The 25,092-nt window shown below is 40.8% G+C and overlaps 1 protein-coding gene across 1 annotated transcript in view; it reads left to right on the top strand.

Annotated features, from left to right (window-relative positions):
- Positions 1-278: 278 nt before the first annotated feature.
- NSMAF (neutral sphingomyelinase activation associated factor) overlaps positions 279-25,092 on the top strand; it is a 57,830-nt gene continuing 33,016 nt past the window's right edge. The window contains 8 exon segments of the mRNA XM_032882603.1: positions 279-364; positions 366-624; positions 627-724; positions 727-806; positions 18,146-18,235; positions 21,469-21,547; positions 21,643-21,710; positions 21,792-21,828. Coding sequence (XP_032738494.1) covers positions 302-364; positions 366-624; positions 627-724; positions 727-806; positions 18,146-18,235; positions 21,469-21,547; positions 21,643-21,710; positions 21,792-21,828 — 774 coding nt within the window. The 5' untranslated portion in view covers positions 279-301.

Below are 25,092 nucleotides of genomic sequence, written 5' to 3'. Positions count from 1 at the left end.
GAATAGGCAAATTCATAGACACAGAAAAGTTCCTCAGTGCTTGCTAAGAGCGTGAGGGTGATAACTGAAGGGTATTGGGGGAGCTAATGACTAAAGGCTACAGTGAGGGGTACCTGTGACTATACTAAAAGCCACTGAATGGTACACTGTAATGAGTGAATTGCTTGGCATATGAGCTCTAGCTCAATAAGGCTGTTAGAAAAAGCGAAAAAAGTCATGCGACCGAGTATTTCAGCTACCAAGAGATGGAGAGCCCAAACAGCTATTTCGAGTCCCCGCGGCCAGCAGAGCAGGGTAGTTCATGGGCAAGCATCTGTCTCCGTGCGTACAACAGTACAAACGCCGCGGTGCCGCGGGTGGCGAAACGGGGAACGTTCGCCGTGCAAGGACAGACCGCAGGCTGGCCCCAGTTCTTCCCGGGCCCCCGGGGGCCTGAGTACCTCGGGGTCAGCGAGCGCCCCTCCTCCGGCCTGAGTCACGGCGCCGCCGGAGTCCCCACGCGAACATGCTCCGCTGAGCGCGGCCGGGACGCCGCGGGCCCTGGGGCGCAGCGTCGGGCGGTCGGGCTGTGGGGCGCCCAGCGCCGCCACTGCACGCGAAGCCAGGCCCCGGCCCGCGCTCCCCTCTGGCCGGGACCTTGCAGGCCGGCTCACCGGACCCGCCTCCCAGGCGCGTCCCTGACTCCTCGCGGACGACAGCGGCGCCCGAGCCGTGCGTCCCCGCGCGCCCGCGCGCTGCCCTCCCTCCATGGCGTTTATCCGGAAGAAGCGGCGGGAGCAGCAGCTGCAGCTCTACTCCAAGGAGCGGTGAGCGCCTGCCCGGGACCCGCGGGCGGAGGCGGGGAGGGCGGGAGCCGGGGTCGGGGCCCGGGACGTGCTCGGGGGCGGGAGCGGGGTTGCCGGCGGGGGTCCGAGAGCCCGGTCCCGGTGTGGAGGCCCCGGCGCAAAGGCCGAGGCTCGGGGCGTGCTGGGCGCCCGGGCGGGGGTCGCGGCCGGAGCCCGGGAGCAGGGTCAGGGCCGGGTCCGGGCCGGGTCAGGGTCGGGGCCGGGTCCGGGCCGGGTCCGACGGCAAGCGGAGCCCAGGCGGAGCTACGCTGGTCCCGGCTCCTGCGGCCCGGCTTACCCGGAAGAGGCCGCGCGGGTCCCGGCGTGGACTCCCTCGCGGGCGTCCGGCCCCGAGCTCGAGCCCGGGCGTTCTCTAGAGGGGAGCGGCTGGGGGTGCGCGGGCCGGGGCCTCCCTTGGACCCCAGGTCACCGGCGCTGGGTCCCCGCACTGCGTGGGAGCCACAGCGTTGTTCCGCCCGGGCCGCACCGTGCGGGCACCGATCACCCCGCCCGCACCGGGGAAAACGCGGATGCTTCGCTTCCCTGCGCCTTTTTCTGCCAACTTCTTCGGACCGAAGGCTAAGGCCTGCCCAGCTCCCTGCCCGGCTGGGCCGCGAGGTGGGCCGCAAGAAAGGCCTTCCCCTGAGAAAAGCCAAGCGCCACCCCACAAACATGCTCTGCCGAGCAATGGGCCTCATTGTACTTAAGTGTATTTGAAGGCTTTGCATTCCAACGCTCGGTGAGGCACAACAGTCATTATCCCCAGATCCCAGTAAGGGGGACCAGTAAGGATTTGGGGTCCCAGGGCGAGCCCAAGCTCAGATGATCTCAGAGCAGCGCCGTTTTAGTTTCTGATCCTCAGCCTCCAAAGGAAATCGTTTGTAAAAACAAAACAAAACAACACACAAAAAAACTCACTTCTGCTCTAAGTGTATTTCTGGTGAATGAAATAACTTGCTGATTTTCGGGTCTGTGGTCCCAGGTGCCAAAAGGAACTGGGAATGAATCATTTTACAGTTATTTTGATTGTGAGAGCAAGTTACCCAGGAGCGCTGCTAGCCTGTCACCTTGTTGTGTGATGGATGGTGTAGGGAAGGAAAAAAATCTTTACCCTTGAAGGTCTTCCAGCTGTACTAAATGAAATATACATAAAACAGAATAACAGGAGAAGAAAGCCAGTTTTATCACATGTATGCAGAGGCCCAATATTAAAATAGAAGCCTAAAGAAATGACCAAGGCAAGTAGTTTTTATATATTTTAGACAAAGAGACAATACATTTGTGAGGCATTGACAGGGTAGAGAAAACAGATGTTTGGGAGCTTTAATTAGGAATTCTAAGCAGAATTTAGGCTGAGGTAGTAGATTAGAAAAAAAAATAGTAACAAGCTTTGTTTCTGCAGCTTTCTTCGCTTCTAAGTCCCTATCTCTGGTGTAAAGATGTGTTTTTACTTTTTAATACAGGGAGATTTGTTTCCTGCTTTCAAGGGGACAGAGGAGGGTCTGAGTGACCTTGCACTGGCTATTTCTTAAGTAACTTTTATTTCAAAAAATATGCTAGAGGGGCACGTTTTGGGGCAGCCTGCCCTTGGCCCCTGCAGTGGACACCAACAAAGCAGATTATATGTGGAAATACAGGTGTAGGCTCTAAGGTCTGTGTGATCTTGCAGCATCCACACTTATTTTATAGGTATTGACTTGACCCGTTTCGTCCAAACATTCATATCCTTTTCTAATCCCTAATACTGGCCTGCCCAGGATATCCATAGTTGAAGATTTTATTCTTCACTGTAAAGAAGAAGATAAGATGTATCAAAAGAGCATATCTTGGATATGGCTTCTGAGAACGTTTTGATTTTATGATTTGGTTTTATCCAAGAAAGACTTACTTTTAATGGTAAATAATAACTAGACCCTAAATAAAGTAACTCACACTTGTAGAGGCTCTTCTGACTTCATTTATAATGTCTGTTTCATGTGGAAGGACCTCGAGGAGAGTTTCTTTGTTCTGTACCTACAACATTAAGAATTGGGGATATTCTGTATTAAGTAGATGGATGTGCAAATTTGCATCGTAAGAACTTAGGAACACTTGAATTGCCATCGTGTTCTGTGATCAAAGAGTCGTTTGTAACCATTCTGTGGCCCCTTTGGTATAGAGAGAAACCTGTTTTCTTTAGATCTGCCAGTTAATTCCATAGCTGTCATTTTTGTTTAATTTGGTTGGTTTATACAGCTCGGCAATGTCACACAAATCTTAAAGTCTGCTCTTGGGTTTCAGTGTATGATCTGCTTTGTGTGTATCTATTGGTCAGACAGTGTGACAGGCTAGCAGCACACCGAGATAACTGTAGCTCTCAAAACCAAAACATTTATTCATCCGTCAGCAGGGAGCCAATATTCCTGAGCATCAGGAATCTGAAGAAGTTGGTGTCGCATAGCTTCGATATATTTGGATCCTCTTTGCTGACTGCTCCAATTTTTTAACTCTCGGCTCCCTAGCTTTGCAACCTTGGGCTGAGAAGCAGACTTCTACCCAGAAGGTTTCTACAGAATACTAGTTGGATGAAAGGACTCTGTCTCACAATTAGGTGTGGGTTGGAACCATGCTGTCCCTATAAACCTCAGAATGCACTCTGAAAGAGAGAAATATTTTAAACCGACTTTGTTTCCACACAGATTTTTCCTGCGTCATCCCTTTGTGGCAATAAACACCAATTAGCACAAGAATTGATAAAGGTCATTGGCTGAGGCATACCCATGAGAACTGTTAATTTCCTTGGGACTGCTTCAGGGCTGACCCAGCAAAAGGCCTCACATCTTCAGAGTTGTGAGTTCATTGGTCCCCCTCTCATGCTGCTTGTGAGATTTTAGAGTTCTACCACTACCAGATAATGACCCCAGGAAATGAGAAACCTGAGGTTAGCTTTTATTTCTTTTAGTATTAAACTGATGCTACTGCATTTAGGGTAGGCAGTATTTCTACAAAGGTAGAAGCAGAGAGACCGGTTGGGAGTTTCCTGGATTGGTGGCTTAGACCAAGATGGGGGCAGAAGAAATGAAGAGAAGTGGATGGGTTTTAGATATTTTGGGGAGGTAGAGTGGACAGGTCTTGGAGTGGTACATTTCATATAAAAGGTAACAGAGAAAGAATCCCAGCTAGAGCTGTCAGGTAAAATATAGAATGCCCAGTTCAATTTGAATTTCAGATGAATAGTGAAAAATCTTTTCGTGTAAGTATGTACCATGCAATATTTGGTACACTTATATTAAATTTTTTGTAGCTTATCTGAAATTCAGATTTCACTAGGCATCCTGTATTTTCATTTGCTCAACACGGCAGTCCTCTCAGGTTTCTGGCTTAAACAACTGTACAGTGGTGCCACTTACTGGTAATGTTTATAAAGAAATGCTTTGGTAGTGTTTGGTATTAAAAAACAAAAGAGATACTTGGTCATTCAGGTTAAGTACACTAGTATCCTGGTTAAGATATAGATGCCAGAAACTATATTAATTTTACTGGTTTTTAAAAATTCATTGTGTAGGTGTTAATGGAAAAAAATTTCAAAAGACAATTCACATATCTTTCTTTTGAATTGTTGGAAATAACAAACATGTAGATAAGGAAATAAACATTAGCAGATAAGGATATTTTACAAACGGCTGCTATTTAAGATATTTCTATTTTAAGATTTAGAAGTAGGCTGATTGTTAAATATTTTTTATCTTTACATTTAGAAGTGGTGTGATGGAAGAATAGCTGTTTTTTCTTGGATGACTAGAAATTTAGAGAGTTGAGGCATGCTCCTACTGGAGGAGAGTCAAATTTTTCTCTTTATAATGTTGTACAACAAATTACTTAGGTGTAGCTTGTAAGCTGTCATCCCAGGATAAAACATTAGTAATCATGAATTATATATTGAGCACACATATTTCCTTAATAGTTTTACAGGCACTTGATAGAATTCAACTTTGCTTTCAAACATTCCATGTGTATGTGTTCTCTTGGTTATGCTTATATTAAGTTTCTTGGCTGATATTAAATATCTTCTGCTTAATATGTTATTTTTTATTTATTGTACTATAAGTACTGGTTGAGAGGGAAAAGTGTTTGCTATCCTCCTGTTTATTCTCTTATTTCTAAGACTGACCGTCCTGTTCTTGTAATATCTCATTGATATATGCCAGGTGTTGAAAATGGAAATAAACTGTAGAGCCACAGTTAGTCAGGAATGCTGAAGGGTTGAAGGAAATCTACCAAACTATGACTCAGAAGTAGGGTTTATTTTTCTCACATAAAAAACAAAAAACAAAACAAAACATTGTGGGAGGAGAAATAAATGTTGCAGATATTTTTATTAACTTAGAATTTACACTGTATTTACCCAAACTGCATTACGAGTCCTTCACCTTATGCCCTTATGGCTGCCTAAAAATAGCTTCTTCCAAAATGGTTACCATTTAAGAAGACACAAGAAGGGGTGCCTGGGTGGCTCAGTGGGTTAAAGCCTCTGCCTTCAGCTCAGGTCATGATCCCAGGGTCCTGGGATCGGGCCCCGCAACGGGCTCTCTGCTCAGCAGGGAGCCTGCTTCCCTCTCTCTCTTCCTGTCTCTCTGCCTACTTATGATCTCTGTCAAATAAATATATAAAAAATCTTAAAAAAAAAAGAAGAAGAAGAAGAAGACAACACAAGAAAACAACCATAAATTTTGAATGGGTTTGCTCTATGATTTTCATTAAAAAAATTTTTAATGTCGGGGCGCCTGGGTGGCTCAGTGGGTTAAGCCTCTGCCTTCGGCTCGGGTCATGATCCCAGGGTCCTGGGATCGAGCCACACATCGGGCTCTCTGCTTGGCGGGGGGTCTGCTTCCCCCTTTCTCTCTGCAGGCCTCTCTGCCTACTTGTGATCTCTCTCTGTCAAATAAATAATTAAAAAAATTAAAAAAAAATTTTTTTTAATGTGATATAAAGTTGGGTATGGTCACTTAATGAATTCATTGCTTGTTTTTTTCTTTTTTTCTTTTTTTTAAAGATTTTATTTATTTATTTGACAGAGATGACAAGCAGGCAGAGAGGCAGGCAGAGAGAGAGGGGGAAGCAGGCTCCCTGCTGAGCAGAGAGCTGGATTCGGGGCTCAATTCCAGGACCCTGGGATCATGACCTGAGCTAAAGGCAGAGGCTTTACCCCACTGAGCCACCCAGGGGCCCCATTGCTTGATTTTTTCTAAATAGCATTGCAATTTCATCTTTCCCCATCAGACATGTACAGTTGTAACTTAACATTTATAACTCAAAGATTTTGAAAATTATCTCTGCCTTTTTTATTTAATTAAGTAGCTCCACACACAGCATGGGTCTTGAACTCAGGACCCTGAGATCAAGATCTGAGCTGAGATCAAGAGTCAGATGCTTAACTGACTGAGCCACCCAGGCAGCCCGTTTTTTATGTTTTAATTTATGTGTAGTGAATAAGCTCTGCTTAATACTAATTCTTTGAAATTATTATGATTTAGATTGTAGTCATTTTTCACAATTGATGTGAGATTACAAATAGATATATATTAATATTGGTATAATATCTATATATCTGTTACATTAAGCTTGTTAGTTGGGTTTAGATCTTTCATTTTTAATGAATTTTTTTCTGATTTATCAGTTTGGGAGTTTCTTCATGATGCAAACTTTGACTTATATTTCTATCAATTTTTGCTATACATATTTTCAGAGGATGTTATTAAGTCTATGTAAGTTTAAAATTGCTATCTTCTTAAAAAATTGAATCTTTTGTTGATATACAATGACCTCTTCTAGTAATGATTTTTTTTTCTGTTTTGTCTGATTTCAATATAACTATATCAGTTTTCTTTGGGGTATTTGCATTATATGGAATTTTCATTTTTCTGCTTTCCAATTTTTCTGTATCCTTAAGTTTTAGGTATATTTCTTATTAATAGATTAATATAATAGTGGGATATTTTAATAATTCATTTCCGTTAATTTTTGTCTTGACAGATTAATTTTAGTCCATTTACATTTATTATATTATAGATATATTTGGATTTTTAAATTTTGTTCTTTAATTTTGTCTTTTTTTTTTTTTTTTTTTTTTAGATTAAGACCCCCTTGCTCCCTTTCATTTTACCTGGAGATTATGGTACCTGTGTGTTCTGTTTCTGTTTTTCTAGAGCTTACCTTGAAATTTTAACATTATATTTAGCTTAAGATCTGAAACTAATCATTCTCATAACCCTCCTCCCTAATAATATAAGGACCTTGGAGTAATTCCTGTTGTCCCATCCTAAATTATAGTCTCTGTTGTCTAGTATTTTCAGTGTAGATTTAAAATCTAGATTTTAAACCTACAAATTAAACATAGCAATTATCTAGTTAATATATTTTTACATGCATATTTACCATTATCTTAGTTCAGCATTCCTTCTTGACAATCATATGTTCTCTGTGGAATTATTTTCTCTTTCCTGAAGAATATCCTTTAGAGGTTCCCTTAATGGTAATAAACTATTTTTGTCTGTTTGAACATGTGCTTATGTTCTTGTTTTGGTGATCAGCTTTCCTAGATATATATTTTTGGTCCTTGAACAACATGTGGGTTAGGGGAGCCAATCCCTGTGCAGCCAGAAATCTGTGTATAAATTTTGACTTCTCCAAAACTTAACTACTAGTAGCCTGCTGTTTACTGGAAGCCTTCCAATAACAAACAACCAATTAACATATATTTTGTATGCTATGTGTATTATATACTGTATTTTTAAAGTAAGCTGGAGGAAAGAAATATTATTAAGAAAATCATAAGGAAGACAAAATACATTTACAGTACTGTAGTGTATTTATTGGGAAAAAAATCCACATATAAGTGGATCAGCACAGTTCAAACCCATGTTGTTCAAACCCATGTTGTTCAAAACGCTGTAATTTTCTCAGCATTTTGAAGATTGTGCAAATGAAGACAGTTAGCCAGGGAATATGCACCCAACTTGCTGGAGCAGTTGTTGGTGGGAGAAAACCCAACTTGCAAACTCAGAGAAAAGGTCAATAACAGGTGTGCTCTGCCCCCCGTGGTGCAGCTCTTAGCTACCTGACAGGGTCATGCTTCAGACTCCAGGAGAATCTTGTATCTCATGGAGTGCTCAGGAGCCAAGATGCCTAGAGCTATGCTGTGATGGAACCTTGGCTCACCATGTCCAGCTCGGCATCTGTGGCTGTGCATTGGCCTTGTCTCTTCTCTGGCCTGAGTGGGACTGTCAAGCCTTGAACTTGAGTCTGTATGATGTGGCAGGATTGGGGCAAAACTTGGTTTATCTGTGTTCATGTTTAGAGAGCCACCAGCATGTTCTCTGGCGTAATTAAGACACTGGGGTCCAAGCCTTGCATTTGACTGGGACTGTTTGCCCTTGACCTGGGAGCATAGCAGATTTCTGTGGAGCTCTGTAGAAAGCCAATTTCCATTCTGGGGGAGACCAGCCTGCATTTAAGTCTTAACAGTTCTTTGTAAAGACTCTGTCTTTTAAAAGCAGGACTCTGGCTGCTTTTAAGATCTCTTCTTTTTAGTGCTTTGCTGTTTTTCTCTATAGAAATTTCTTTTTATTCACCTGTCCTGATTGGTATTCCTAAAGCTGAAACAGTTTCAGAAAATTTGGAGCCGAGCCTTCAGCTCTTAGAATATTGCTTTTATGTCTCATAAAGACTCCTTAACATTTATCGGTACTTTTATATGCTGCATTCTGCATTATTTAAATCCATCTTACAACTTAAATTTTTTTTTCCTCTAGTGGCCTAATTTACTGTCTATATCACTCATTTGCTTTAATTTCAATTATTTTTAAATTTCTAATTCTACTTGGGTCATTTATAACTGCCTGATCCATTTTGATAAGAGTCTCTTTGCTATATTTTGATGTCCTTCTATTTCTTTAAATTTATCTCTTGAAGTGATCAGATACAGAAAATAAATTATCTAACTTTTACAGATCCAACTGAACAGTTTGTTGCTTATATTGACCCTCATTTGGTAATTTTGTTACTTGTTTGTTTTAGGGTTTTTGGTTTTGGCTTCTTGTTCTTTGGAAGCTTATCCTTGGGGATTTTTGTAGGCCTGGGTTTCAGCTGGATTTTTCCAGAAAGTCTTTGCATTCATTTCTGCCTGGGGTGCTAGGAGAAAACACCCTGGTTTGTCTTGAGTTTTACTGGGCTACGTTAGTAGTGTGAGTTCTAGCCCCAAATGTGTGTCAAGGCAGGCTGGTGGTTTCATATTCTTAAGGGAGACTGACTTTGCCCCCAGCCCAGAGCCCAGGGCCTACCATCTCCCTCTAGGGAAGGGAGGATAGGTGGTTTTATTTCCAAACTCCAAGGGTGTTAACTCTAGGGATTCTAGCTTTTTCTGGTTCTGCTTCCTGCACCCCTTTCCTCCCCCCACTCCCCTGCCATCCTCTCAGGGCACATGACTCTATGAATGCAGGCTCTCTAGTACTCAGAGTTGGGCAAAGCCCGGAGGGGAAAAGACTGCTCCAGTACCTGCTAACTTCTCTCTTCTGTGACTTTCCCTCACTTTCCCCGTGTCCTCAGCCAAACATTTGAAAAAAAGATTGTAGTAATTTATCTAGCAATTTTAGAGGCTCTGTATCTGTAGTAAGATTGTTGTTCTGGACATGTAATCTGCCATTAATGTCTGAAATGGGATTCCTGCTGATTTGTGTAAGCCTGGATTTATTTAGTTTATCTATAAATCCACTGGTTAATAAGAGACTTTCAAGTTCATCTAATTTTTCTCTCTCGCTTCAATTTTATAGTTGAGGCCTAAATAGGTAAAGTGATTGCACTAAAAGTCTAATAGCCAAGTCACAGTTGAACTAAGACCAGAACAGATGTTATCTGACCCAAGGCCATCCCCAGTGCCACCATATGTGTGGCTTCTTTTTTAGATATTAGGACAATGCTTATTTTTATGGTATCTCAGAAATTTAGAATGATTGAGGAATGATGGAAGCCTGGTTTACATGGATATGAGTTAGAACCTTGTTATTCTCACCATGGGCCTGCAGGCTCACCATTACCTTGGAGTGTGTTAGAAAATGCACAGTCTGGGTCTCTGGGTGACTCAGTTGGTTAAGCTTCTGCCTTTGGCTCAGGTCATGATCTCAGGGTCCTGGGATCAAGCCCTGCATAGGGCTCCCTGCCCAGCGGGGATCTTGCCACTCCCCTTGCTTGTGCACTTTCTCTCTGATAAATCAATAAAATCTTTTTTAAAAAGGGAGAAAAGGCACAATCTCGGGCTGCACCCTAGATATGCTGCATCAGAATCTGCATTTTGATGTGATCCCTGCATGTCATACACACATTCACATCTGAGAAGCACTTTCCGGGTAACAGTAATTAAGCATTTCTCTCTCTCTCTCTCTCTCTCTCTTTTTTTTTTTTTTTTTTTTTTTTTTGGCTCCTTTGAACTACGCTTCCATGTTTTCTCCATTGTTTAGAGAAGGCTCATGGTGCATGCTCCCTCGGGCTATGACCCTTGATGAGTAAATTGAAAGATTTTGAAAGCATACATGATCTTTTTGCCATTTGTTCTCATAGATAGTTGAGACTTAAAAGTAGAGATGACTGGCCTTATGGATGGTGTCAATGAAAGGGATTTCGATATCTGAACCATCTTGTCCAGGAAATAACTACAGTTTACATAGAGGAGAATGTAATTTCCTAGAGTCTGGCCAAGTGGTAGAGTTTTAAACTTAGCCCCAAAGGAGAGGGTCACAAGGCCAGGGGAAATGCTGACATTGGTTACACTGGAGGACAACAGGTAGAAGATGAGATGCGACTCCCGTGGAAAGAGGAGACAGTAATTTGTATGAGAAAACAATCACTTCCGGACCTAGAAATAACATTCAGTCACTCAGATGTCTCTATGTGAGTATGTATAACATGAATAATAAAATGAGTTAAATTTTATTACAGAAGAGAATTAGTGTGTGTCTTAGATGTTACTGAAGCTTATTAGGATGGGGACTCAAGATTGGAATCTAGGGACGCCTGGGTGGCTCAGAAGGTTAAGCGTCTGCCTTTGGCTGAGGTTATGATCCCAGGATCTGTACACTGAGTCCTGTATCCCAATCCCTGCTCAGTGGGGAGTCTGCTTCTCCCTCGGCCTCTCTCCCATGCTCATGCACACGTGCCCTCACTCTCTTTCTCTCTCAAAAATAAATAAATAAAAGCTTAAGAAAAAAGTGGGGGGGATTGGAATCTAATGCTGAAAAGATACAAACCTGCTGAAAAGGAATGACATGACAGGAGGTGAGGCCCTGAATGTCAAGGAGTACAACTGCCAGGGAATCTGTGAATAGAGGGGGGAAACCTCGGGAACTTTCTAGAAAGAGGATCGGAGATAATTGCATTCCTTTGTTACAGGCCACCTAAGTGAGTAGAAAAAAATGGCAGATATGTACCTGATGTAGACTGAAAACAGGAAATAGCAGCACAGAAAGTGATGAGAGACCTTCCTTAGTCAATGCCTAGTGAGATATAATTACAGTTTCTTGAGTTCCCTTGTTGAAATTTTGATCTATTTTAAGGCAGAGAACTTAAGAACTTTGCAAAATTCTGAATATTAAAAAGAAACTAATTAAGTAGTAGTGCTGGTAACCTTCAGGAAAAGCTGTCCATATCCAGTTATTTGTCACTGAAGCCCCGGGAGGGGGATCAAGCTGGATTCTGTCTTAACACAGAAGTAGATTTTTTAGAAGGCAGATAATGAAAGTTACAAGGGAAAAAAAGAGAGAGCTATTATTACTGGGCAGTTCTGGAATGGATATTGATCCCGTAAGTTTTGAAACTCTGAAAATTCAGAACATCCAAGCCAAATGGTCTTTGGCGAAGAGTCATAGAAAATGAGACAAGCAGTTAAACCTAGGATGGTCATATAGGTAGTGTTCCTCTGAGCTTATAATTTTTTTTTAAAGTATAAAGCTGGAAGGACAACAGCCACGGACAGCTGAAAAGGATGCACAGACCTGCACAATTAGCATCAAGAAAGTTGAAGCCCCAATGAGTGGTGGCTTTAAAAAATGCTACAGATTAAAAAAAAAAGTTTTGTGGTTTTTTTTTAAGTTTCCTAAAGTTGAATTTAAAAGGAGCTTGCTGCCTCGGGCCCAGGCCGGTAGTGGAAAGTTGATGTATAACAGAGGAAGTGTGTTTTGTACGCTGTTAATGATACTGACCTTCAGACTGGAAATGACAGGATCAACGGTCCTAAGATGTGTGCTACCTCCAAGCTGCTGGGAGAATTTGAGTTTGGGACCACAGAATCGTTCAGTGATCCAAGAGCTTGGAAAGGTGCAGAAAGAACATATGTGCATAAGTCAGTTCAGTGCTAACTCTAGCTCAGACAGGTTATTTATAAACCACTAGAAGAGGAAGTTGTTGCCACAAGGCTCCAGCATGAATCCACTGTAAAGTCATGTCATACTAATCTCTTGACAGAATTCTGGCTGGTAAGTCAGGAAAACACAGCAGCAACTTTGTCAGAGAATAAGGGTGGGTTGTTGTTGTTGTTGTTTATGTCTTAATAGTGGAAATGAGAAAGGAGAAATTAATGTTAACGTAGATAGGTGGGATACTATGTGTCTGAATGACTGTATTCAGAGGTTCCTGTCAAATGTATTATGGGGGGAACATTTTCATATTGAGTCACAGCACTGTGTTCTCGCCCTTGTCCGTTCAGCATTTCCTTAATGTCTTTATTTCAGAGCCATTTTAAGAAGCTCACAAAAAAATGCCCAATTTGGTTACACCAATTCTCTAAGTGGTGGAGGCCCTAGAGTTTAGTATGACCTGAGGATAGTGGTTGGGGATCCAGAGTAGAGATGGCAAATGCTGGGCTCTCGGGCTTTTCCCATGCCCGTCCCTGTGCACATCACCACGGCATCGGGCCAGTTTCTCCCACGAGCACATAACAGTTCTCCTCAACACAGCGCCACCTCTCCAATCCAGAGAAATGATGGACTAGCCGAGTCTTCTGGATCCATTATAAATACTTTTCATCAGTAGAGTGTTGGGTGGTGGGTGAGTGTGGGCACAGACGCACCTGAGGGCCACCTTGAGTGAACTTGTTTCTGTGTTTTGGTGGAGTGCTGAATAATATACTTCAAACTTTAGGTGACATGAGGATGTGGCAAGATCTTTTCAGGAAAGTTAAGCTGCTGAGTGAATAAATTTATCAAAGAGGAATCCGAAGAGCCCACCACAGCTCTGTAAAGACAAGACGGATTAAGCTAAGGAATTCCCAGGGACAGGGCCAAGAGTCTCCTAAGAAAAACATTTAAAAAGTGATTTCTCAGGCGCCTGGGTGGCTCAGTGGGTTAAGCCTCTGCCTTTGGCTCAGATCATGGTCCCGGGGTCCTGGGATAGAGCCCCGCATCTGGCTCTCTGCTCAGCAGGGTGTCTGCTTCCTCCTCTCTCTCTCTGCCTGCCTCTCTGCCTACTTGTGATCTCTGTGTCAAACAAATAAATAAAATCTTAAAAAAAAAAGTGATTTCTCAGAACCTTTTCCTCCTGAGGATATGGTTTGAAAATCATCGTGCAAAATACCATGAAACTTTATTGTAAGAATTTGTGTATACAAAAATTTTAAAGCAGGTGTAACACTTCAGTAGAAAGAAAATGCACACTCTAAAAAATTCCTTAATCCTTTAACTTCAAATAATATGATTTGGTTCTGTCTGTTTACCTTGTATTTTACATTTCTTACAAAATATGTGTCTTGGTAAATTAAGGAGGACATAAGTTACTTGCCAAGATCATTATCCAGTTCTACAGTAGTTGATACTAATTTTTTGAATTGTGGTAAAAAAAAATAATGAAGGCTTACCATCGTAGCCTCTTTTAAGTGTGTAGTACAGTAATGTTATGGATGTTCACTCACATCTGTCGCAACAGATCTCTAGAGCTTTCTCACCTTGCAAAACGAGCTCTCCCCCCACTGAAAGCAACTCCCTGAAAAGCAGCTCTGCTCTCCCCGTACGACTAGCTCCTAGCAGCCACCATTCTGTTTTCTCTTGATAAGAGTTTGATGACTTTAGGTACTTTATGGGAGTGGAATTATGTAGTATTTGTTTCAGTGAGACCAGTGTAGTAGCATGAGACAGGACTTCCTTCTTTTTTAAAGCTGAATAATATTCCACCATATGACTATATGACTATAGTCATATATGACTATTCCACATAAGACTATACCACATTTTCTTTAGCCGTTCATTGGTGATGGATGTTTAGGTTGCTTCCCCCTCCTGGCTATCGTAAATAATGCTGCCCTGAGCATGGTGATGCAAATATCTCTTTTGAGATCCTGTTTTCACTTCTTTTGGATGAATACCCAGAAGTGGGCCTGTGGCTTGTGTGGTAGTTGTATTTTTAATTTTTGAAAGAACCTCTGTACTGTTTTGCATAGCGGTTGCACCATTTTACAGTCCTACCAACAGTGGGCAAGGGTCCCAGTTTCTCCATATCCTCACCAACATTTGTTATTTTCAGGTTTGTTTTGTTTAATAAGGTCTGAGGCAATCGCCCGCTTGTAGTTTTGGTTTGAGTTTTCCTGGTGATAAGTGATATTGAGTATCTTTTCATATACTTTTTGGCCACTTACATATCTTCTTTGGAGAAGTATCAATTCAAGTCTTAGGTCCATTTTTTAATTGGGTTACATTTTGTTTCTGTTGAGCTGTAGGAGTTTTTTTTTAATATATATCCTGGGTAGTAACTCCTCATCAGATATGTGGTCTGCTCATATTCTTTCCCATTATTTAGGGTGTCTTCTCATTCTGTTGATTGTTTTCTTTGCCACACAGAAGTTTTTAAGTTTGATGTGGTCACATTTATTTTTGCTTTTGTTGCCTGTGTTTTGGTGTCCTGTCCAAGAAATCATTGCCAAACACAGTGTCATGAAGCTTTCCATCAAGTCTTCTTCTGGAGTTTCATACTTTCAAGTCTTGCATTTAAGTCTTTAATCCATTTTGAGTTAATTTTTGTATGTGGTGTTAAAGTAAGGGCCCAACTTCATTCTTTTGCATGTGGAAATCCAGTTTTCCCAGCACCATTTTTTGAAGAGATTGTCCTTTTCTTATTGTGTGGCCTTGGAGCTCATATTTGAGCATATGTGAGGTTATTTCTGACCTCTCTTCTGTTCCATTGGTGTATATGTCTATCTTTTTGCTGATTTTGATTTTGTGTCGATTACTATAGCTTTGAAATATGTTTTGAAATCAGGAACTGTGAGACTGCCAGCTTTATTTTTCTTTCTTGATCGTTTGGCTATTCAATTCCATATGAATTTTAGGATTTTTTTTTCTATTTCTATACTAAATGCCATTGAGATTTTGAGAGGGATTCCATTGAATCTGCAGATCACTTTGGGTAGTATGGACACTTAATAATAATATATTGTAATGTTATATATGTAATATATAATGTATAATAATAGGAATATATTTTTATTTTTAAATATATAATTGATATGTATAAATAAAATTATTAATATACTATTATATATAATAGGGTTGCATGTTTTTATTTTTCTTTTTAAAAAACTTATTTTTAATTCAAGTACCATTAACATCGAGCATTATATTAATTTCAGTGTATAAAATAATGATTCACCAATCCTGTACATTACTCAATGCTCATCCCAAGTGTACTCTTAAACCCTTCACCTGTTTCAGCCATCTCCCCACCCACCTGTCCTCTGGCAACCACCAGTTTTCTGTAGATGAATCTTTTTTTTTTTTTTTGGTCTCTTTTTTTCTTTATTCATTTGTTTCTTAAATTCCACATATGAATTAAATCATATGGTATTTGTCTTTCACTGATTTATTTAACTTAGCTTAATGCCCTCTAGATCCACTCATGCTATTGCAAGGAATAGGACTATATTTTATTAATTATGTGGAAGAGCTGGTTGTCTATGAAGGCTGCCTGTGCTTCATAGAAATAAAATTATGCCATTGTCTTATTAAAGGTACTTATTTTATTTTACCTTCTCCCTAAGAGGAGGAGTGGGAAGATGAAGCGTGGGAAGATAGGGTTAAATAGTTCCAGCTCAAGCAGAGGGTTTCAGGTCATTAAGGCATGACCTAAAAATAAGGGGCAAGGTAACTAAAAAGGATCTCTCTGAGTTAAACCTTCATGGAAATTATCCGATGCATCAAAGGATTGTTCTAGCAATCCTAACTCGTGTGATTGTATTGAAATTCAGAATAAGTATTAATAGTGAGCATTTACCTTTGAGCTCTGGCATTTTAGCCGGTGATTAATTCTTGTTCATGGACTTAAAGACATAAATAGGCTAATAAAAAGTTACCTATTAGGATGGTATAGCTGGTTCCTGCTGTCATTAGTCTTTATGAGTTATTTTTCTTTTGGCTCAGTTTTCTTGGTAATGAGCAATGTCTTCTTATTCCATGAATATAGATTCTTCTTTGTAAGGATATTTATTATAGGCTTTTGACCTCCTGTTCTCTAGAGAGAAGTTCTCGAGAACTTCAAGTTGTGTCCTGCTTGTTTTGGTCTAGTTCTTTCATATTAGAGGCTGGTGATCTTGGGTTATCCATTCTTCTTTAAGTGTGAGATATGTAATTCTGCGTCACTGTGGGCAGGCCTTTTCTGTTGGGCTTCAGTATGGGATGATGCTGTAAAGACCCGACTCTTTCAAATATTCCTATCCCTGGGTCTTTACAGCTATTTTGTGTTTTCTAAAAATAATCTATCAAACTGTTACTTGGAATGGTTATGTCTTCCTACTTTTTACTCCATAGCCCTGCTCTCCATGGGGCTTCTTTGTACCTAATATCTGCGATCTGGGGACTTTCTGGAAGTCCTATGATTTAAGTTGGTTTTCTCCTGATAGGTACCTTCCACTGGAGGTGTGTGCCATTCTGTTTTCTGATTGCTGCTGATTCCTCCCATCTGTTATCCATTTCTCACAAATTTGTTGCTCTCATCTTCCTCTGTGACTCTTCAATTTTCTTTAGTCTGTGGTTTTTTAAAAAATATTTTCATTTACTCAAATTTTAGTGGTTCTTCTGGAGGTAACAGAAATAGACACACATGCTCAATCCTCTATGTTTATTGGAGACCCTGTCTCTAACACAGCAGAATTCCAGTCCCACACTCCCCCTGAGAGCTTTTCCTGGAACTCTGGATGCCACTGGTTTCCTGAATGAAAACACTTGTTTCCAGTTATTTGCCAGATACTTGTTTCTGTGGCCATACAACTGAATTAATACCTTTTCTTATTACCTTATTTTGGTTGTGTGTGTGTGTTTTTTTTTTAAGATTTTATTTATTTATTTGACAGACGGAGATCACAAGTAGGCAGAGAGGCAGGCAGAGAGAGAAAAGGAAGCAGGCTCCCTGCTGAGCAGAGATTCCGATGCAGGGCTGATCCCAGAACCCTGGGATCATGACCTGAGCCGAAGGCAGAGGCTTTAACCCACTGAGCCACCCAGGCGCCCCTACCTTATTTTGTTTTTAAAAGTTTAAGACACTTGGGCAGCTCAGTCTGTTGAGCGTCTGCCTTCAGCTCATGTCGTGATCCCAGGGTCCTATGATAGAGCCCCTTATTAGTGGTTGGGCTCCCTGCTCAGCAGGGAGCCTGCTTCTCCCTCTCCCTCTGCGTGCTGCTTCCTCTGCTTGTGCTCTCTCTCTGTCAAATAAATAACATCTTTAAATAGAAAAAGAAAGTTTAACACACATTAAATTTTAAAAGGAACTGTATTTTAATCCTATTCTGTTCAATTTACTTATTTGTCCAATACCAAAGCATTAGACTTGTTATTACAGGGAAACATCCAGAGATCTACCTCTCAGAGGCATATGATCTTGTGGAAGTAGCAGGATAAGTGTAACTAACCATGAGGCAGAACACTAGACCAGGAGGGGTGTACAACCTGGAAGGGGAGGTAGGGAAGTCTAGTGGTCAGCCAGCAGAAACAAAGGATGAAAACTCCAAAAGGTGGGAAAGCCCCAGGGTTGGATCAGACAAGAATAAGTTTTATTTCAAAAATCTGGGGTTTCTCTTAAAGGAATTTTAAAAATCCATCTGTAAGTAATTTTATTTATTGCATCTTTTGCTCAGCTAGGCAAATCTGTTGCTTTCTCCCACTGAATCGAGGACAGCATCTAATATATAATACACACCTATAGGTATTTGATGATTAAATGAACAATCACTTCGGGAACAGATGCTTTAAATATTCTGCATTCTTATGCTTAAAAAATAAACATGAGGTTTTATTTTGTTCTGGTTTTTCCAAATTTAGATTTTCCTTGCTCCTACTTAACTTGGAGGAATATTACTTTGAACAACACACAGCTAATCATATTCAGAACAAAGGCGGTCAGTATGAAAGGTAAGGAAGATTTTTGGATCTCTGTGAACTAACAGACTTTTCCCTTGTCTGATATTTTTAAAATGAAATGTATGGTCATATAGATTTGTCCCCCTTTTGCACTGGGAGAGTAATGAGAAAGGAGGACTTCGAAGTTGTTGCTGTAACTTCAGATATTTTCTAAAGCTGGGAAGCAGTGTGTACGAATTCCTCTAATGTGAGTGTCTAACTCAGCTGGACAGGACTGATTCATTCCAGCTCTTTTTTCTTGTATCACTTTTGTACTTACACTCTCAATTATTTGGGTTATGGTGTTATAAAGTCATAATCATAAAACACCAAAGTGGCATAAAAATCAGTACTTTCAAAATGAATAATTTGATTTGAACTGGAAGCAAAGTCAATTTTCTCTATATTGTATTTATTACTGTGTATTGCTATAGAAACACATCTGGTTTCTTTCACCATACTTTTTGAAAGCTGTGTACAATAACGTGTAATGAAGTATTTTGTTTAATATGCCAACTTGGAATTAACTAAGATCAGAATTGTTCCCACAAAATTGTATCTGCCGATGATTTCCTTTGGGGATGTCCCTTAACTGTAGGTCATAACTTGATCACACTTTGATATTAGATAAACTCTATAATTTTTAGTGTTCCTCAGCTTTTATCTTGAAAGGACCACCACAGCCATGTGGTATTTGTTTAAATACAACCTAAAGTGAGAATTACTTAGCTTTTTGTTAGGGAGCTTATGGCATGTCTGTTTCCTTAGCAGTCAAATTAGATAATTCTTGTTCCTTGAGATCGGTACCTTGCTTTCTTCTGGAATTTTGCTCATATTCTTCTCTCTAATTCCATACCTCTGTTTTTCCTCCCAGTACTCCTCTGCTGTATACCGTAAAACATCTTGCTTAAAATTAAGTGCATTTGTTTATTATTAAAACACAAATATAAGCTAGCAACCCAAAAACTGTCTTTATAATTTTTAAGTTATTAATGGAGTTCAGTGGTACGACCCATGGAAGTGAATTCGGTGATATCTAGCAACATTGCATGTGCATTTACCTATTGATCTAGCAAGTCTACTTGTAGGGAACTAGCTCACTATCTTACCGTGGGAAATATAGAAATGGAAATATGTACAAGGTTATTTATTATAACACTACTTGTAATTGCAAAATACTGAAAATAATCCAATAGGGGACTGATTGAATAAACAATGGAATGTCCTCGTAATGGAGTACTATGCAGCTGTAACAAAGGAATGAAGCAGGTCTGTGTAGTGCTGTGGAGTGATCTCCAGCATATGTTCGGTGTGAAAAATAAGGGGCAGAGTACTGTGAATTGCATGCTATCTTTCACATAATTATGAAGGGAGAATAATTTTTTGGTTATATTTTTAAAAATTAAAAACATTTTAAATTACATATTTAAAAAACATAAACTAAAAGCTAATGAAAGTGATTATCTACACAGAAGGATCGATGGGGAAATAATATAAAATGACAACTAGACATCTCTGACTGTTCCTTATTTTATAATTTTGCCTTTGGAACTGTAGAAATATTTTACATATATCTTAATATAGACTTAACATTTCAGAAGAAACAGTAAATCTTAAAAATCAAAGAGAAAATGAAACAAGTGAACTTAACTATATGTGTGTTGGAAGGTTAACCACAGAGAATTATTGTAATCAGCTTCACAACGTAGTAATATGTGTCTCTGGTGAGATATGGCCTAAGTTGAAAAAGAATTGCAAAAAGAGGCTGTAAATGTTTTAGTTGTAATATCATTGTTAGTAATTTGGGTATTATTATTTTGAAACTGGTTTATTCACATGTGCACATAGATTTATATAGTTAAATGAAGCAAATGAGTAATATGTCTATGCAAAGACAAGACTTTCAGGATGAAAGACCTACAAATCTAATAGTAAAGGAGTTAAATTAAAAACCTAATGTTACATTTGAATTGGAAATGTTTATATGGGTTCATATATTTTTCTTTTAAAAGAAAGTATTTTCGGGGCACCTGGGTGGCTCAGTGGGTTAAAGCCTCTGCCTTCAGCTCGGGTCACGATCCCAGGGTCCTGGGATCGAGCCCCACATTAGGCTTTCTGCTCAGCAGGGAGCCTCCTTCCCCTTCTCTCTCTGCCTGCCTCTCTGTCTACTTGTGATCTCTGTCTGTCAAATAAATAAATAAAATCTTTAAAAAAAAAAAAAAAAGAAAGAAAGTATTTTCTAGCTCTCCCCTCTGGAAAGGCCTAGAAACAACCCGGTAGCCATGAGCACTGAGACTGTGCTGTCAATACCACTTCCCACAGGGGTGCCTGGGTGGCTCAGTGGGTTAAAGCCTCTGCCTTCGGCTCAGGTCATGATCTCAGGGTCCTGGGATCGAGCCCCTGGCTCTCTGCTCAGCAGGGAGCCTGCTTCCCTCCCCCACACCCCCGCCTGCCTCTCTGCCTACTTGTGATCTCTGTCTGTCAAATAAATAGATTAAAAAATCTTAAAAAAAGAAAAAAAAATTAAAAAAAAAAAACCACTTCCTACAAAAAAAGAATGAGGGCTCTTTGAGAAGTTGCTGAGTCTAAGTCTGGGGCAGGAAGGGTGCAAGGGGAGCCTGGCATGTCTTGTCCTACTGGCAAGTAAGGGAGGTGTCAGAAACTACTGCACATTGAATGAAAAGGGCACAAGGGCCCACTGGAAGAATTAGGCAATAAGTGGGACAAACTGAACACCAAAAAAGAGCAATGCCTGCAGTGGTGGAAATGTATCAGAATCATTAGAATCTACAAGTTCATGAGATGTTTATATCACCTGGCAGGGATCCTAGGATACCAACTCATTATTCTAAAAACTTCATGAATAGGAGATAAAGAATCAAGCTATTTTTTCTGCTTTCTTTGTACAAATTGTACTTCAAATCATAGATAAATACTGTACTCCAGATCATATATATATATATATGTATGTATGTATGTATGTATGTATGTATATACTGTAAAGTTGTTCTTTGTCGATGAATTCTGGATAATAAACAGAAGGAGTGATAAAAATTTCAGTTCCTAATGAATAATAGGATTGGGTTGGCACACCATTGGCCTGGGGTCAATGTAATTAAAATAATTATATTGTTGTTCTTTCAGTTAATGCTTTAGTTATCTACTTTCTAGTTAAAATATATTATGATTCTTTTTTGACTTTCATTGTGTTCACTAATAATAATCCTTTGTACTTTGATCCCTAGGAAAATCAGAGGCTCCTTAAAAATATGTTCAAAATCAGTTATTTTTGAACCAGATGTAATATCCCAGCCCATCATTAAGGTAAATGCATTTTAAATTTGAATAGAGACATTCCTACTTTTTGTGTATATTTTATCCTTGCTTATTTTTGTAATATTTCTCTCAATTTTATCCAGATTCCTTTGAGAGATTGCATAAAAATAGGAAAACATGGAGAAAATGGATCCAATAGACACTTTGCAAAGTATGTCATTGTCACTAACTGTTTAATTTTACTTCTACCAAAATAAGTTTATATATTTAATGACTTTTATCTGCATTGTAGGGCAAAATCCGGAGAGATTTCACTCATTTTCAGTCAGGTAAGAAACACATAGTAAATATTTTTTCCTAACCTGAGTGAATGCAGGCACACAGACACAGACACACACATCCTTTTTTTTTTTTTCTTTAGCACTGACATTATTTGTAGAAATCTCAGATGAAGACTGTTGGCATATATGTTTACATGTTTTTAAGATTGAACCATTGAGAACTATATTTTTTTAAAAAGCTGTGATCTGTCATGAGACCCTTAATGTTTGGGTTTGGGTTTTTTTTTTTAAGATTTTATTTATTTGAGAGAGTTAGAGTAGCACAAGCAGAGGAAGCAGCAGACAGAGGTAGAAGCAGGGTCCCCACTGAGCAGGGAGCCCAATGTAAGACTTGGTCCCAGGATCCTGGGGTCATGACCTGAGCTGAAGGCAAACACTTAACTGAGCCACCAGGTGCCCCAAGATCTTTAATGTTCATAAACTTGTGTGATGCCTACAGGTTTATGGCTTTATCCTCAGGAGTCCTGCCAGAGTGTGGGGGTTGAGCTGGAAGCACTGCGGTCTCTCCTGCAACCTCTGAGCCATTCAGAGGGAAGCCAGCGGCACAGCCCTGAGGGGGATCTCAGGGTGACTTCTGGAGACAACCACAGCCCCAACTCAGGATGTGCCATCTTGTACAAGTTAGGAGGCTTGGGGTCCTGACCTTTTCTCATCCCAAATTTATTCGGCATACATATATGTTCCCAGTATCATGCTTAATACCAGCAACACGGAGAAAAAACACGGTTTTTCTCCTGTCATACACGTAGTTCATCTATTTTAGTTTAGTTTTGTATTTTTCTTAACTTATAAATAAGACGGGAGTGGAGGGACTCTCTCGTTCTTTTTGCTCTGGATTTTTACCTTGTTCATCTCTAAGATGAGAGGGTTAGAGATCATGTTGCCCCAACTATGTCCAGAGCCCTAGTTCCATGAAGTGTTCAAAGGAACATCCTTCTGTGCTCAGGTTAGTTTAGGAGAAGCTGTGGGAAGCAAAGATATGGCTTTCTCTACTTCGGGACCTGACTCAGTGCCTCAGCAAATAGAGAGAGGGTCTGGAGGAAGTGACGTGAGGGTCTCAGGGAAGCAGAGGGCTGGGAGCAGAGGAGCTCCCAGTAGTTTTTGGACCACTTACCTCTTCTTTTCATGGAGCACTTTTTAACGTATATTGAAAAATATTTTTAGAAAGTTGGGAGATACCACATTAGGTAGTTTTCTAGGTCTGCCTTCCACAGGTCAATGAATCTTAAGGAAGAAAGCATTTCACAGCCTATCTTTAACTTCATGTTGTTTTAACCGGCATAGAGGCAAATGGTTGTAGCCCTCTACTACTCTGGGTCATGGGGGGGGAGAGCAGAACACCATTATTAATAATTCAGGCCTGTACCTGTGCTCTTGTTGTTTCTGAAGTATCCTTCTGCTTCATGGCCTCTTGTTAGAAAGTCCATATCTGGAAAGGAAGAAGTAGTTTTTCAGTCAGAAGTGTGGTTTCCATTATAAAAATTATCCATTGTACTTTATTTACAAACTTACTGGAAGAGGTCTCATGTCAGGCAAACTCAAAACCAGCTTCACATCCAGGGGTGACCAGTCATCAGTTACTCTTTCTAGAATTATTTCAAGCTTCCTGGATTGAGTATACAATTTAAAAAAAAAAACAAAAACAAACACCCAAAAACTCAACTTTTGTGGGTTTTGATTACCTTAAATGGTCGCACTGTTTCAGAAATAATGTTATGGTCCTTTAGCCTTTTAGAGAGTTTTGCTTCTTTTGCTTTCAAATTTTCTTTCCAAATTTTAGAAAGTTTTAGAAAGTTTTCCAAATATTAGAGAGTTTTGCTTCCAGATTTGCTTTCCAAATTTTAGAATAAAGAAGGGTGTATGTGTGTAAATAATAGTTTTTGTCATGCATTATTATATCCAGGAAATATATTTAAGGTTATGAAGCTATGGGAAAAAGCAAAATACCAAAATCCCCTCTCCCCAAGGACTTTTCCTTGAGATGGGGGAAGAGAGAGTAAGCAGACATCTTCTATAATGAAGACAATGCCAACAGGACAGAAGGCTAGAGAAGGATGAGGAGAATGTGTGCTGCTATGGATAGAACCGCTGGGGCTGCGTGTGAAGGCACACCGCTCGGGAGGCCTGAGCGAATGAGCCAGGCAATGCCCTGAGCTGCAGAGGCCCTGAGAGGGAGCATCCTGGTGGGCGGCAGGCATGGTGAGGAGGAAGGTGCCGGGGGCAAGGCACAAAGGGCAGCTGGGCAGACGGGTCTGAGCGGTGGCAGGGTCCATGTCACAGAGAGCCTGCGGGCCACAGTTAAGAGTCCGAATACAGCACAATAGCAAAACCCCCTGGAAAGCTGAGAAGAGGAGGGGTGCCCCCTGCTTTGTATGTATTTGCACAACTCTTGGAGGCCAGGTAGAGAATATGCTAGGGGCAGGGGGCATGAGCAGAAGCAGGAGGGCCTTTTGGGGTGCTGAGAACTCAGGGGTTTTAGACCAGGATGGTAGCGATGGCAGGGTGAGAGGTGGTCAGTGTCTGGATGTATTCTGAAGGAAAACCCCACAGATGTGCGGATGGCTTAGTTGCAAGGTACAAGGGAAAACCATCAGGAATGATTCCAGCAGGGTGGATAGCCATGCCTTTATTGCTGTGAAGAAGCCTGGAGAAGAGCAGGCTTTGTTTAGAATGTGGCCTCTGAGAGGAAAAGCCCAATGGGCATTTGGAAGCATTGGTGTGGTTCTCATGGAGGAGACGGAGATGAGAAAGAGAACGGGTTACCGTGGGTAACACTCTGGGGCTGGATGAGGCTCCCAGGGGCTGAGTGTGCACAGAGGGTCTAAGACAAAGGCCCAGTGGCTCTGCCAACGGTGGTTGGGAAGACAGAGGGTCACAAGGGAGACAGTAGGAGTAGTGGGTGAGGTCGTGGAGGGCCAGGAGCCAGTGGCTGGAAACCAACTGGGAAACTGCTTCAGAAGAACCGTGAGCTCTCTTGCATGCTCTGAGAAACAGAATTGAGGAAGTCCTTAGAACAAACTCTTGGGTTTGGTGACATGGAGATCCTCTGCACCTTTTATGACCTTCTCAGGACTGGATTTCCATAACGTGGTGCAGCTGAAAACCTGCCCGAAGCCCAAGAGAGAGTACAGTCAGCTCTTGCAAAGGGTTTTGCCATGAAGAGGAACAGAAATAGCAAAAGGAGGATATAAGACCAAGGGAGGGTTTGCATCAATGGTTTGTTTCAAATGGGAGAAAGTGCAGCGAGCATAT

Source organism: Lontra canadensis, unplaced genomic scaffold, assembly GCF_010015895.1.
Source record: "Lontra canadensis isolate GAN:19392208 unplaced genomic scaffold, GSC_riverotter_1.0 scaffold83, whole genome shotgun sequence".
Lineage (NCBI taxonomy): Eukaryota > Metazoa > Chordata > Mammalia > Carnivora > Mustelidae > Lontra > Lontra canadensis.
This window is presented reverse-complemented; position numbering and strand designations above follow the sequence as displayed.